The 15,030-nt window shown below is 45.3% G+C and overlaps 1 protein-coding gene across 1 annotated transcript; it reads left to right on the plus strand.

Moving 5' to 3' along the window:
• Window positions 1–1,245: 1,245 nt before the first annotated feature.
• LOC135916297 (uncharacterized) lies at window positions 1,246–13,614 on the plus strand. Its single transcript, XM_070530222.1, has 4 exons — window positions 1,246–1,258; window positions 1,332–1,493; window positions 10,673–10,977; window positions 12,264–13,614. Exons 1-4 carry the CDS (start codon window positions 1,246–1,248, stop codon window positions 13,392–13,394), a joined length of 1,611 nt encoding a protein of 536 aa, XP_070386323.1. The 3' UTR covers window positions 13,395–13,614.
• The last annotated feature ends 1,416 nt before the right edge of the window (window positions 13,615–15,030 follow it).

Here is a 15,030-nt window from a genome sequence, read left to right on the forward strand (position 1 = left end):
ACGAAGAAAGCTGATATAAAAGCATAGAGGTTATTTTCGCTGTTAAACACTTTCCCTCAGAACTCTACGTAGTATGCAAATGGCATTCAAGCAGCTTTTCAACAGCAAGAAAAGGAATCGGCCCTCCTGTTTCGAGCACTGTGTTAAAGCAAGCAATCCAAGCAAGCATAAGGCTTTGCTAATACAATTCGTTCAGGATTACTAGAATAAATTGTACCTTCACGTTTTTTTGGGGCTTTCTTATTCTGGTCGATTAATTTAGTTTGTAACCGCTCCTATTAGCATGTTGTAACATTACTGTAATACAGTTTAGGCACCTGACTAGCTTAATAGATTGGGATGCTTGTTTTTGTTTACACTGGAGCAACATTTGCTCTTTTCGCAGAGATTTTTGGTAATCTGGAGGTTTCAACCCCATCTGAACATATTGCGCTGAAGCAGGCAGAATCAAACGCATGCCAACGAGATTGGTGAATAGTTGCGAAAGTTTTCCTACTCCACGCTTCCCGCTACGAATACAAAATTCTAGCGTTATATTTTGTTATTAGACAGACAAATGTTCTCCTAATAACGTATTAATGTTTGACGTAGGGCTACGCCGCCACAGTACGCAATGCAGCGGATCGATTTAAGCTTCTTGATGCTGATTCACAAGATGCAGACAGTGCGAGACAGAGGACGCGAAAGTAGGCGATGCCCATGCATGTTAAAATTTTATTATGCTACTCGCACATGTCACGGTAGCTCCTAGAAAAATTGAGGCGTCTGCTTTTACGCCTCTCGAAATATTCAGAGGTATTCTACACACAATTTCAGTACACCCGCCGGGACCAACGAAGCAAGCTAGCATTAAGATTGAGTTTGACAACCATATTTCCATTCCACGCTCAGTAAACGCACACAGATCATTTGCGGCTTCCTTCAGGGGCAGGCGTGAGCATTCGAGTTGGTGCTTGCTACTGCCTTTGATGCGAGAATGTGGCTAAGAGCCGGCAGCACTTATGTGCCCTTGCGAAAAATTTGCACAGATATTTTTTTCTCAAGCAGGCGCTAAGCATGGGTAGCGCGAGGACCTCGCTGAGCTGACGCGACGACTTCGGTGCAGCCTAATTCCGAATACTGCATAGGCGATGATGGCATAGATACATAGGCTTGTTTATAGATCACGTGCTAATTTGTAGTAGCCCTGGCCGTGCTACGCGGACATGAAAGGTCCATACATATTTTATTCAACCAGCGGAAGCGATGGCGACCGGAGGCACGCTGAACTATCAGCACTCTCTAGAGGCTGAGGCCGCCGTATCGCACTCGGCGAGCCAGGGTCGTTGCAGTGGCGCAGCCGGAACCGCCATCTACCCGAGCCTGCTGCAGGTTTCACGCCGCTTATCAAGGTTGTCTTGGGTGCGGCGTTTTTTTCTGCAGCCCGCTTCTCTCACGCAGTGGCAGCGACGGCGAAAGGACGAACGCTGAACTACTCTCTGGAGGCTTTGCAGGTTGGTTGTAAGCTTTTTACATAAAGGGTGTGCATATGCACCAGTAATGTCGTCGCTGTTGCTTCATTGTGTTTTGTATGCAGGTAAACTGTGACAGTTTCTTTGTTTTGTGAGTTGCGCCGTTCCTTCTTTGTTTCTGAGCTCAGGAAAGGGCACCTTTGTGGTATCGTTTGTATAACTGAAGCCGAGGAGGATAATATCTCGGCTGACTTGGGCGGCGTTGTGAAAGGTCTTGCCGAAAAGCTACCGAACACGTCAAAGCCATAGTGAAATTCTTAGCTGATTCGGAGGAAAAAGTTGATACTTATTCAACCGAGATAACAGCTGAAGTTGGCAAGGTCGCTTCTTCGAGCACGTAAATACGAGCTGAACTCGCCAGCATTGGCGAATGTACGGGCTTCATGAATGAGTGCTTTGAACGCTTTAAGACACACGTTCAGGTATTTAGTCAGGAGTTGACTGTAGCGAAGGCTGAGAGTTCGCAGTGCTGTACGGAGAACGAGGAGTTGCAGAAGAACCTGGAAGGAATTGTCAGACAGACAGACGCTCGTCGTCTCATGACTAAGAATGATCCCTTTTTAATGTACCGTCGTGAAATATATACAGCCAGAATGGTCACATGACTTGTGTGAGAACTGGTCAAAGGAAATAAAAGCGCTTATCTCAGCGCGTGTCTGTGGCACAGGCACACAAAGTGCGTATCGGGATGACGTCACAGGAAGCACATAAGGAGATCGTCAAGATTAGGCAGTACACTATAAATATCAGTGTTGAAGTTCAAAGGCTTCCATAGGCCACGAATGAGAAACTAAGGAAAACTGTCGGTAACATTACGAAGTGCTTAGGAAACGATTTAACTGATAAAGCGATTGGCATCGCTCATTGTGTATTGCCCAAAGATGAAAAGAAATCAGATGTGGTCGTCAAATTTCCCTCTAATACCGCGTGAGACAAACGGTTGACTGCAGTAAGAAAAGCTAAGTTTGACACCAGTCATCTTGGCTTCGACACAAGTGACCCAATATATATTGGTGAGCATTTTTACATGCAATTGAAGGTTCTACTCAGTAAGGCCCAACAAGTAAGGTGTGAAAGAAAAAGGACATATGTGTGAGTTTCACAATACAGATTAATCATCTGTCTTGCATGCAGCTTGCGATGTTGATTTTGCTCAAGCAGCCGAAGCCACATACGATGCATTTCGTTACACATAACTACAGTGTTTTTATGTCCATCTGAACTAAACTCGCACGTAAGCGAACGGTGTAGACAGCCATTTTCCTTTCTCCACATTACCATGTAATTAGCCTTCTCGAAAGGAGAGAATTTCCTTTTGTTTCTTGAAGTGTTCGATTTCTCATTTTGTTCTTATGATGGCAGAGACTTGGTGCCGCCGTGGAATCGACGTAATCTATCTTGGTGGATATAATGTGGTTAACCACAATAGAAAATTCATAACGGGTGGCAGAGTATGATTACATCTTAAGACAGGATTGGAGTATGAAAGGGATTACTTTATGTACCGAGGACGTAGAAGCTTTAAGTTCGAAGTATCAAAAATATCTATAGTAACGTATTGGCCGCCAGACAATTAGATTGGTTCATGTATTCAAAATCTATAAAACTTTCTTTCGGTCGTTATTGATCTCAATTACACATTACTCTTCGGTAGTGACTTAGTCCTATTGAGGAACACATAGAAACAGGCTTGATCTCAAACCTTCTTCCTTCGATCTTTATTCCAAGTGTACTTACTATGACAACCCGCAGTACCACTACTTTTGCACTCTCCGAGACTGGTTAACGCAAAAAGTTCATTTCATCCAATGCAGGCAGGGGAGCTCAGTGCCGCGATGAGTGATCATTTGCCCCTACGTTTACTCAGTAAACTATTTAATTAAAGCAGTCATGCTCCCTATCTCACTCATTTTTCAACGAATAAATATGTATATGCTGTCGTATTTCAAAAGGGAAGTTAATGCATTAAAGTGAAACAACGTGTTATCATGCTTTTACGCTGATCTCGTGCATGACTGATTTATTGATACTTTTTGCCCTGCGTACAGAAAAGACTTTCATTACGAGGCCTTAAAGAGGTCAAGCGGGCCGGCAAACTCTGGCTCACTTCTAGGATAGCTAATATGATTAAAGAAAAGAATAGGTTATGTAAGGGCTTTCTGGTAACACGAGTTATGAAAGTACTGAAAGTTTTAAGGTTTGCAGAAATAAACTCACTCGAACACAAAAGCAAGGTAAACGTAGTTGTTACTTCATGATGTTAGATGGTGTGATTGACACTAAACACGTCTCGGAAGTAAACCCAATTCTGTCATTTGAAAAGAGAAAGATGTTATATTGGTGAGCAGTTAACAATGAAATACGCAAAAATACAGTATAACTCAAGAGCACTTCAGTTGATTAGTCGATAGCAGCCACAGACAAGATGCATTAGGTCCCTTGCACCCCCCCCCCCGCCTCTTCCTTCAAATATTCGCTATTTGCTCATCCAACAGATCAGCAAGAGGTAATTATTGTGTTTCAGAGTTTAAAAAATATTACTCTGTTAGACCAGCTATGTTACCGCATTCGCGGTATCATTTCAGCTCTTACAAATGTTATTTAATAAACCGGCATCAGTGCGTATCAATTACCCGAGAGCTGTCATTGTCTAAGCATGTTAGAAATGGCGTACGACAAGAAATATGCTGGGGCCCCTTTTAATGGATGTTTTCTTTGGTAATACTGTAAGAGCTGACAACTCCGTAAATTGTTTTTTATGGGGATGACACGTCTTTTTTTCTGATGAAACCGTTGACGATCTTGTTATATTCGCTAATGAAGTACTAAAGGAAATTAATTTATAGACTGTAAAAAATGTTCTATGCATAAATTGCTCTAGAACTAAGAATGTACTATTTCAAGTGACATCAAAATCCTGTGAACAATCTCAGAAATTATTTCTTAACAATAATGACGCAGAACTTTAGCCATTCGTAAAACCCTTGATGTTATTTTTCACGCATGCTAGTTATGGGATTATCATACTAATATATATACTACCTTTATCTGAATAACGTTTATAGTGTACAATACCCTTTTTTATTCTCACCTGCATGATTGTTATCTGGTTTGGTCCACAGACTCTAAACCGCCTTTTGATAGTCTGGTCTGACGGCAAAAAAAAAAATAACATGTCCAACAGTTTATTACAGGTGTCTTTGCATACACCTCTGAATTGCATACACCTCTGAATTGCATACACCTCTGAATTGTTTAAGAAGTTCAGAATCTTGAGAATCGGTTGTTGCTAGGAATACCAGCTTTTACCGGCTTTTATATCTGAAATACGTAGAGGCAGTAGGTGCATAGGCAATCGACCTGGCTTGTAATTTAGTCCAGCCTGTCTATCGACCTATAGAGAACTGGCATCTACTATGTCCTCGTACAAAGTATGGACTTCAAACTCTTCGTTTGTGTCTTCCCAACATAGCTAAAGCTTAGATGCTTTATGAAAAACCGCGTTATTTAATATGAAGTGTTTATTTCAATAATGATAAAACATCGAGTTTTTGTGCTATGTAAATGTTTTATTCATTCATTGTTGCAAAATATCTGTGTATGTTTATGTACCATTGCCTTGCGCTGCCTGTGCTTGTTTTTGTTTTGCTTTAGGGGTGATGGGGCTACTCAAATTGCCTTTATGCATTTTTCCAGTCATACACAACCACATATGCCCATTCCTTATGTACCATGTGGTTAAATAAATAAACTTAAACATGATGCGACACACAGCCCTGAACGACCAGCTTCGAAAGCTGCGAAGATGTACCATGCTTCTTCGCACAGAACTTCAGGAATCCCGTTGTGCATTTCAAGAAAAGTTTAAACTTCAAAGTGTTTTTAACTTACATAACACGGATACCATGTGCCCCTTTTTAAAGACAGGTTAATAATGTCATAACGCACAGGCACTTTTTATTAGAATAAAGGAATCGTGCAGAGAGTACCACAGAACTCGGCAGCAAGCAACCCTGGGTGTCGCACTAGCCACATTGTCGAAATCGCGGTAATGTGAAACGAGCCCTTTGAAAATTGCACTGCGACGCGTGCCACTTTCCGATATTTTTTTCCGTTCCAGTCGGAGCATGTGAAACAGCCTTTGTCCATACTTTTTTTCGCATCGGGTATGTTCATTGGGCGGTCCCAAACATAGTGCAATCTATGTGTACCATTCCCGAAGAAGACTAACATGGGTGGCACCGGTACCGGTGATAATATGATGCGGTAACGTTGTTCCCGGTATCATTAGTACCAGCAGTATGGGTACTGGTGGTACCGCCGCGGTCTACCACCACACTGTAGCCTTCTTTTTACTTCGTGGTAGCTAGCGTTTGAAACCTTGTTTTTGAGATGGTGCGCCTCAGGTCGAAGATGCAGACGCTGTCATATGAGACTTCGCAGGCTCTCAAAGTAAATTATATAGTTGACACACCCCATTCTTACCACAAACTCACACAGCCAGACTGCCTTTCGGCGACCACAAATGGAGGTTTAATCGTCTTTGAATGTTTTTTTTTTGGCGCACTTGCGGTGCCGGTCTTAAAGGTCGCCAGTGGCAGATAACACAATTGTTGTCCTTCAGGTGGAATATTCGAAGTGGTGAACATGCACGAGACACCGATATTTATATACATAACCGACTAAAATAAAAAATATACTCGTTTGGTGTTTTAACTGACTACATTATGGCCTTCATTGAATTTTTACGAATTAAACAATTATGAAAGTATGCAAGGCAGAGCTATTTGGGAAGAATTCCGAGGAAGACATGGCCTTAAGACATGTGCCATCGAACTTGCGGTAAGAGGAGGTAGAGATAAGAGGGCTGCAGGCATGTTAACCACTCGAGTCCGGTTAGCTACCCTGCGCTGGAGGAAGGGAGTAGGGGAATAGAAAGAAAGGACGGAAAGAGAGATGGGATAGAGAGAAGTCCACGAACAGCACTAGAGAGTCAAAGGCGCTCGTACAAGCCAGACGTTCTCAGGAAGCCCAAAAGTGCCTTCAGTGCCTTCTGAGCCAATGATCGGTGGGGACGGTGCTCTAGTGTGGTCTGTTCACTCAGAAGACGATAATCTACTTTCCTGAATGCGTTGGCGAGCTCTGCAGCTGTAGACGTAGTGATACGGGAAGTCTGGAACCGTTGTGTTATTCTCCTTGTTGGTATAGCTACAGCGCCAGCCGAAAGTGGTCATGTGGTTGAGCCATCAGTATAGACGTCTATGCAGTCGCTGTATTTCTCGTGCAAAGAGTAGCAAAGTTGCTTGAGTGAAGGTAACGGCAAGTCTATTTTTTCCTGAAGTCCTGGGATTGTGAAGTTTACTTGAGTACGGCTCACACAGCATGGAGGAATCGAAGGTTTTGCAGCAGGTGCGTACTCTGAAGTAAGAGAGGCACGGTGCGCGAAGACAGTCGCACTGAATGTCGTGTGGGACCTCTCTACTAGGAGACTTGCGAGGTAGTGGGTGGGGTGAATTGTAATGCGCCCACACATTTTTTCAATGGTAATGTGTGTTTCTATACTGTAATCTTGAGCGATTGCAATACCTTTTACTGTTGATCCGCTCCGCGGTAGACCAAGGCATATCCAGAGGGATTGGGCTTGGATGCCTTGGTATGTATTCAGGTTAGTTCTGCAGGTGTTGGGGATAACCGGTAGGCTATACCGCAGGAATCCAATAAAGAAACCCTGTACAGTTGCAGCATAAATAGTACTGACACACCCCAGGTCTTTCCAGGGAGTAACCTAAGCATATGGCAAATTCCCATCAGTCGTTTTCTCAGATAATTCACATGAGACGTCAGGAGAGATTTCTGTGAATATAACCACTTTCAAACATCTGTGACTTGTGCTGCACGAGATCAGCTGCTCGTGGACGGATATCACTTATGGAGACATTGGTTTCCTGGTAAATGCCACTACTGCACACTTTACACATGGCATTTGAAGTCCTTGTTCTTCAATATACGATGATGTTAAAGTGCCTGCCTTCTAAAGCCGCGCTCGCAGCTGAAGTCGCGTCACACCCGATGTTGGAGTCACACCCGAGAGATGGAGAGCCGCATGGTGCATTGAAGGATGTCGGCGAGTAAAATGAGTGTTAAATTGAAGAGCGTTGGGCTCAGTACTCCACCCCGAGGGACCCCACGGTTACTGTAATGCAGGGAGGTTAGGCCATCTTCTGTAAGTATGGAAAATGATCTCCTTTGCAGGTAGCTACTAATTCAGAAGTAGATCTTGCCGCGAAGTCCTACTGTCTCTAACGTGCTGAAGATCGCTTCGTTTGTCACGTTATCATATGCTCCCTGAACATCCAGATACAGGGCATTAGATAATCTTTTGCAGAATTTCTAGTGATCGACGTACGTCACCGAGTCGCTAACGTTGTCTATGGAAGAATAGCCACGCCGGAAACCTGTCATTGCGTCTCGATATACCTCCCAATGTTCAAGGTACCATTCTAATCGTGCTGAACCATTCTCTCCGTTAGTTTTCTGATGCAGTAGCAAGAATGCACGGTTATTGCTTTGATTTGTTTAACAAAACAGCTTGTTATGCATTGACTGGCGAAAGTAGCTGGAAGGCCCTTGCATATGGCCGCACGTTTGGAGGATGAATATCTCGAAAAAATTGGCACCTTGGAAATCAGTTTCAAGTGGGCATGACGCACCTTTAGAACTCCCCGGCTAAAATTTGTAAATAGCAATATTTGTTGTAATTAATCTAATTAAAAATAATTATAATTTGTTTGAAATTATTGCTTTCGCATTTCGATTTGTCATGCAAGAAATGTCCGCCTCACTGCGGGATCCAGCTCAAGCACCAGAACCACGCCATCTGTCACAGGCGATATTTAAACTCCTCCGTATTCTAAAACACGTGCTATATCGCAGTTTCATTCGTAAGGGAAACCGTTCGGAGCAATACCAAAACATATCAACAATACATGAAATTAAACTCGTTTTTTTGTTTCCTTTCTTTTTTCTTTGCGTTCCGGCATCCTTGATCCTGGCATATTGTGGCGTCCGATTCCTGGTGCAGAAGTGCAACAACGTCTTTCTAGGTGTTTTCATTTTGCACTGGCCTCATGTTCCCTCACCACCACATTCAGGCGTCTGTTGCTTTGACCTGCACCTAAATCTGAGTACGCCAAGCTAACTGCACTTCGTCCCCTACGGTGATGCGGTCGGGAATCGAGCCAGTCACCTCTTGGTGAGCAGCGGTTCACTAAGGCCACATATACACACCACGTCGTGGGTGCAGGCGGTGAACAAAAGCAACACGTCATACACGGGGACACAGGCGCAGAGCACAGCCGTCCGGCGGAACCGCTCGGATATAAAGCTGTTTCGATAACTCCGGCCCACAGAGGCGGCATTCGATGAATACGTGCTTATCAGTTTCACTTTGTGTTCGACTGCTGAGGTGAGCAAAGGTTAATGCTGAGTGATACTCGCAGATTCAATAAAGAAGAGCAGAAAGATCAGCTTTTCTGATAATATACCAGTTCTTTGTGTTTTTCAGCACAATTGGCCGACCGATAAGCCAACGCGAGCCATAAGCCTGCCGCTTCGAAGGTGCAGCCACTGTCGCCTTTGCAAAGCCGGAGCCAGGTTCATAACTGGGATACTTGATTCACTTAGTATGGCCTATCCCAATTGTGCTCATAATTTTCATCATGTTAGTGTATAGTCCACAGCATAAGGAATACTTCTCGGAGAAATATCCGTTCATTACAGTCTTTGGTCCTAACCCTCTTCAAGTATAGACATAATTCATACATGACTGCCTTATTTCACTTTATTTCCTTTCGTTTCCGATGGAATTCCATCGACGCAGTGTCCTAAATGTGCGAGCTAGAATGGGCTTAAAATTATCGATGAAGAATTTCCACAATTCAGAGATAAATAACATGAATTTTTTATGATTGACAAGTGCAGCTCTCACTGTAGAAATACCATTGAAGAAAGACAAAGGTCATCAAAAATTTTTCTTATTATGCCCTGAAGATGCGCTGTTGATTGTTGGAGTATTAAAGTAATCGTCAAGTATTGTATGAGAAAAACCAATTCTGGCAAGTTGTTAGTCGCGTTTTGGTACATTCCATATATTGCCCTAAAGTAATATTTAAAATTTACTGTAATCAGGTACATATTCCTCCTATGTGGGTCAGCATGCGCAAAGATATTCCACGAGGAACCCCCTACATAATTCCGATAGGCATTAAACGCGTATTTTTCGACACTTATAGATAGCAAGCCATGCGCTAGTCATGGCGAAAAATGCACTTAAACTGGTTACCCATGTGTGCCGAGTGAGCCAAACCCAATTGCACTTCTGCAAATTTCCTAATCTTATCAGTCAGTCATTAAGTCGCGGATGACATCCTTAAACTAGGGTTATTCGAATAGCGAAGTAACTTAATCGAGTAGACATACTCGAGAAAAGTGGCCTTTTAGTTGTGAATGAAGAACCGAATTTATCCAGCTTCAAAACCTACTAAAATAGGAAGGTACCGCGGTGCCTAGCAACAGAACGCTTGTTTATGTCATATGTTCATCGTAATGTCATTGACAACTGTATGTCAGGCCAACTCAGAAGCGTGAGAGACAACAGGGAAGTTGATCATATCCAGTGCGCTCTGACAATGACAAAAATGAAAAAAAAGGAGTGACTGGTCATTAAATACGCGTAGTGAAGAGTACTGCAGCACGACACATTCTGTCTACAGGCTAATCACCGTCAAGTGTATCACCTATGTCATGAGGCCACAGCATCAACAATGTGAGTATCACCCATATTAGGCGCCACAATTGACAGAAAGAAGCAGCTGCTCGCAGCGAGTTAGACGCTTTGCCGTATACCTTCCTCCTACAGTTTTCGAGCGAGGTCGCGGGATCGAATCCCGGCCACGGCGGCGCGTTCCGACGGGGGCGAAATGCAAAAACACCCGTGTACTTAGATTTAGGTGCACATTTAAAGAACCCGATGTGGTCGAAATTTCCGGTGTCCTCCACTACGGCGCGCCTCATAATCAGAAAGTGGTTTTGGCACGTAAAACCCCATAACTTTTTTTACAGTTTTCGATGCCATGAATGAACACTTGGATGACATGACGCAGGCTTGCCATCATGCCGGACACCACGTACCGCATGTGCGGATTCGCGAGCGGCCTCGACTGGCGGCCTCGACTGGCGGCCCGTCAACTTCAAGCAGCGCCTGCAAACCACCAGGGTCTGCCGGCTTTGCGGGGTCGTGCCGCAAAGCATAGCCGTGCTGCCTTGTACGCACTTCCTGTGCGACTCCTGCCTGGACGGATGCGCCAGTGGAGATCGCCACGCCTGCCCACTGGACAAGATCTCGTTCGAGGCCGAGTCGGACGTCTCTTGGATAACGTTTCACCAGAAGCACATGGAAAAGCTGCAGGTGCTGTCAGCCTCTTCCTCATTATCATCATTGTCATCCTCTCCTGAGAAGCATATTCATTCGCATCATAATCATCACCATCACGATCACCCGCCGTGGTTGCTCAGTGGCTATGGTGTTGGGCTGCTGAGCACGAGGTCACGGGATCGAATCCCGGCCACGGCGGCCGCATTTCGATGGGGGCGAAATGCGAAAACACCCGTGTGCTTAGGTTTAGGTGCATGTTAAAGAACCCCAGGTGGTCAAAATTTCCGGAGTCCTCCACTACGGCGTGCCTCATAATCAGAAAGTGGTTTTGGCACGTAAAACCCTAAATATCATTATTACCATCACGATCATCATCAAATTATTGTACACTGGCCGAGGAAAGGCTTCTCTCGGCGATTTCCTATTACTCCTACAAATCTGCAATATTTAGGAAGCGCACGGAGTGCTGGCAGTGCGCGTTGAAGCTAGACTCAACATTATGGTCGATTCTTTCGCTGTTGCTGCTGTGCCGAGCAGCGTCTGTGGGTTTTGTGGTGCAATTGTAGATGGGGTAGTCACTGACGGCGCCGAGCAGTCTCTCTGTCTTTTCCCAAGGCACGCAAAACCGTACTATTGCTCAAGAAACTTAGTGTAACCGCGTTCAAGCATGGCAAGTTTTTTTTTTCTAGGCAACTACACTCATGACACGAAAAAGTGACTGAGGCATGCTGGTTAAACGAAGCATCACGAAACCTCGCTGCTAGGGTCCAGTAGACCAGTACTAGTTCAAACGCCTTGTTATATACCGTGTACCGGACACGATAAAGCGAGTCTCTACTATTCAAAAAACGGTCGGTTACTTCATCCACGCATTACACGCCCTGTCCAGCTCGCTTGTATTGCGTAATCTTTTATTTAACAACCACTACGCCTGCTTGCTCTGTGATTAGCAATGCTGCGCAACCATATAGTTGAACACACAACCTCAGCCCACTCATTCAGCCAGTGAATATTCAGCTAAAGATGTTCTTCTACAGAGCCCACAGGATGACAGTTTAGCGACAGTGCACTAGTCGGCTTGCACATTGTTGTCGGGGAATTTTTGTATGGGTCCTGTTTGACCACTGCAATGAGTTAGAGAGAGTGGTTATCTACAAACATGATAGAGAGGGAGATAAAGAGATGGTCGTGCGGACATATGAACCTCCTCCTGAGTGGGACACGGAAACAAAAATTGAGCCTTGCGAGTGTTATAGAATTTACTACCTTCGGAAGAATGCAGCCCTTACCGTCCCTCTCGTTTTTTTTCACCTGTAAAGGTAAGCTGCTGGAACGGCCACAACGGGTGCAACTTCGTAGGCCCAGCCGGGGAGCTGCTGGAGCATTTCGAGAAGCACTGTTCCTTCCATGCCACCACGTGCCCAGGCTGCCGGGACACAGTGCTGCGTAAGGACCTGCCGAGGCACTATGCAGCTGGATGCAGCGGCGTCGCTTCACTGCAATCGGGTGTAGCCGGGAGCATCTCCTCACTCGACATGGCCCAACCCAATGCTAAAGACTCCGGAGTGCGTGAAGTGGCGGCCGACTGCTCTTGCCACGACATGCTGACGTCCATTCAGGGCCGAGTCAACGACCTCGCCGAGACCCTGGCGAAACTCGGCTCCCGACAACTTCAAGAGGAAGCGATTCACACGGAACCGAGCACTAGCCGGGGTGCAATGAGACGACCAGCCGGGGCCTCTGTGCACGATCTGACGCCGTTGGGGGGAACCGCGGATATCCGGGATCTCGTGTCAGCGCTGAACGAAATGAAGGTCGTCGTGACTCAGGAATTCCGGAAGATGGAACGAAGAGTGCGGACGGAGGACGTCCAGGGTGGCACGTCGTCGACGCAGCGCTCGTGTTCTCACGGGGCGGTCACCAGCCGACCAGCAGAGAGTCTACTGCCTACCCGGTCTGGACTCCTCCAAATGGCGGGCAGTTCTGGTGGACACCATGACGTCCAGAGCAGTGAGACTTCTGAAGAACTCTTTGTGTTCAGTGTGCAGTACAAGCCGTGGTTGACGGCGGAGAAGGGCAAGGGGCTGAAGATCGTCTGGCACCAGATTTTCTCCGGCGGCGAAGATACCGGCGTGTGCGTCAGGTGCGTGGTGCAGAGGAACGCGGGCTTCGTCGCCGTCTACGCCATGTCTACGATGCCTGCGAGGTGGAAACTGCCAGTCGTGCGGCCCTTGCGCGAAGAAGATTTGAGTTCGCCGCACTTGAGGGAGTGGATCGTTGAAAAAGCGAAGGAGCCGAGTCGCGAGTTCCTGCCCGTGTCGGCCTACGCTCCGGACTTGCGCTTGCGGTGTCTGCTGGAGGCGTCCACCCTGGCGGGCAAGACGAACGCGGAGGGTGAAATTCGAGTGGATTTTCTCGTGAAACTGGAACGGCATTTCGCCGCGACGTGAGAGAGTGCGGAACGCTCAGCGTTCTTCAACAAACGTTTCGTGCTCGTGGGCAGCACTTCTTCCAGTGGGTCGGTACTTTATCATTGTGGCAAAGAAAATTTAGTGTTACATTGAATGTTACAGTGCTGTGGCAAGAAACTGGTACAGTGCTTGACATGAACACAAGAACGTTGCAGAATGTTAAAGAAACATCCCGGACCGGGACGAATTTTTTGTTCAACTGGAAAGCTTTCTTTCTGTAAAGCCCCTATGGGTCGCTTTTGTAGCTTCGTGCTAAAGATAAGGTAGACGTCAATGTTTCACTTTCAAAAATTCTACTCAACCTAGCGGACTTCCGCAGGGATGATTTGCAATATTCAGTGCTCCAGTGCTTAGAGTTGTTCATTTATTTGCCCTCGCTCTGTGATTTGCTAGCCTCTTGATTAGCTCAGATGATAGAGTGACCACCAGGAAAAAACGCTGGTCCCGGGTTCGAATCCCGAACTGCGACAAATTTTTCTTCAACTGCGTAGTTTTCTTTCTGAGAAACCTGTATGGGTCGCCTACGTAGTTTCGTGCAAGAAAACGGCTGGATGCCATTTTCTTTCCTTTTCAGTCTTTACTACTACACAGTTAAAATAAACGAGGCATTATTTTGCAGAAATGAATGACATCACGAGGTGCTGCCGGTGCGAGAACAAGGAGATGTCGCCATGAATATCTCATTTTCACAAGCTTTCTGTCTTCCCTAGCCTCCACTCAGAGAAGGAGTCAGCTTTTCCATATTCTAGAAACGTAATTTGCACATTAATCTTTATATATTTAGCCCGTGTCCCTCGAAAGGACTGTGTAGCAGTTACAAAGCATTGCAACCCGACAATCTGAAATATTTTTCAGCTTCGTTGCCTTAGCTAACGTAGCCAAGAAAAGTCATTGGTCTGCGGATCAGTCACAGGCAGTTACTCAAAAAACCAAAGTTTCGCAATTTTTCAAAAACATACTCGCGCTCACATAAATTTAAACTCCCAAGGCCCAATAGTACTAGTGGTCTCAATTAAGCGAAAAAAAATTTAGAGGGATAGGCTTAGAAATTTCTAAAATCTACACGCCGTTAAACCGCTCTTTTTCACGTTTAGTGAGAGAAGAATATTTTTTCAAGGAATTCGTGCTAAGCTTCGCAAAGAAAATATTGATTCCCTTTTACAGAAACATTTTCCCTCATCAAATTACATTCCGCTGATAACTCAAAATATTCGGGACCCCCCATAAATCAGCCCTTATCTGAACACACCCGGTTTCTTTGTTGTACTTGGGCCCCCTCTCCGTGAACTGCTCGCCGGCCTTAACTTGCTCATCAAGACACGAGCTAAAATTTCATTCAGGATTGAGCATCACAGGACGGTAAGTAAGACGCTAATAAGGAATACGCAGTTGAGCATTTTTTTCTGCGTCTCTGTCTCTGTCTTTTGCAACGCTATGTTAAAGGAATGCATTCTTTGCCTCTTACGTCGGGTTTACCGACGCTGGCTGCTGCTACGTGGCTCTTGCCGAATGCGTTGGTCATACTGGAAGTATTGTCGTCGTCACACCATAATCGTAGTACCATTGTCATCGCTGGTGGCGGCTTGCTAATAGACAGTTTTAGAATAGGGTTTGT

This window comes from Dermacentor albipictus, unplaced genomic scaffold (genome assembly GCF_038994185.2).
Source record: "Dermacentor albipictus isolate Rhodes 1998 colony unplaced genomic scaffold, USDA_Dalb.pri_finalv2 scaffold_66, whole genome shotgun sequence".
NCBI classification, from domain to species: domain Eukaryota; kingdom Metazoa; phylum Arthropoda; class Arachnida; order Ixodida; family Ixodidae; genus Dermacentor; species Dermacentor albipictus.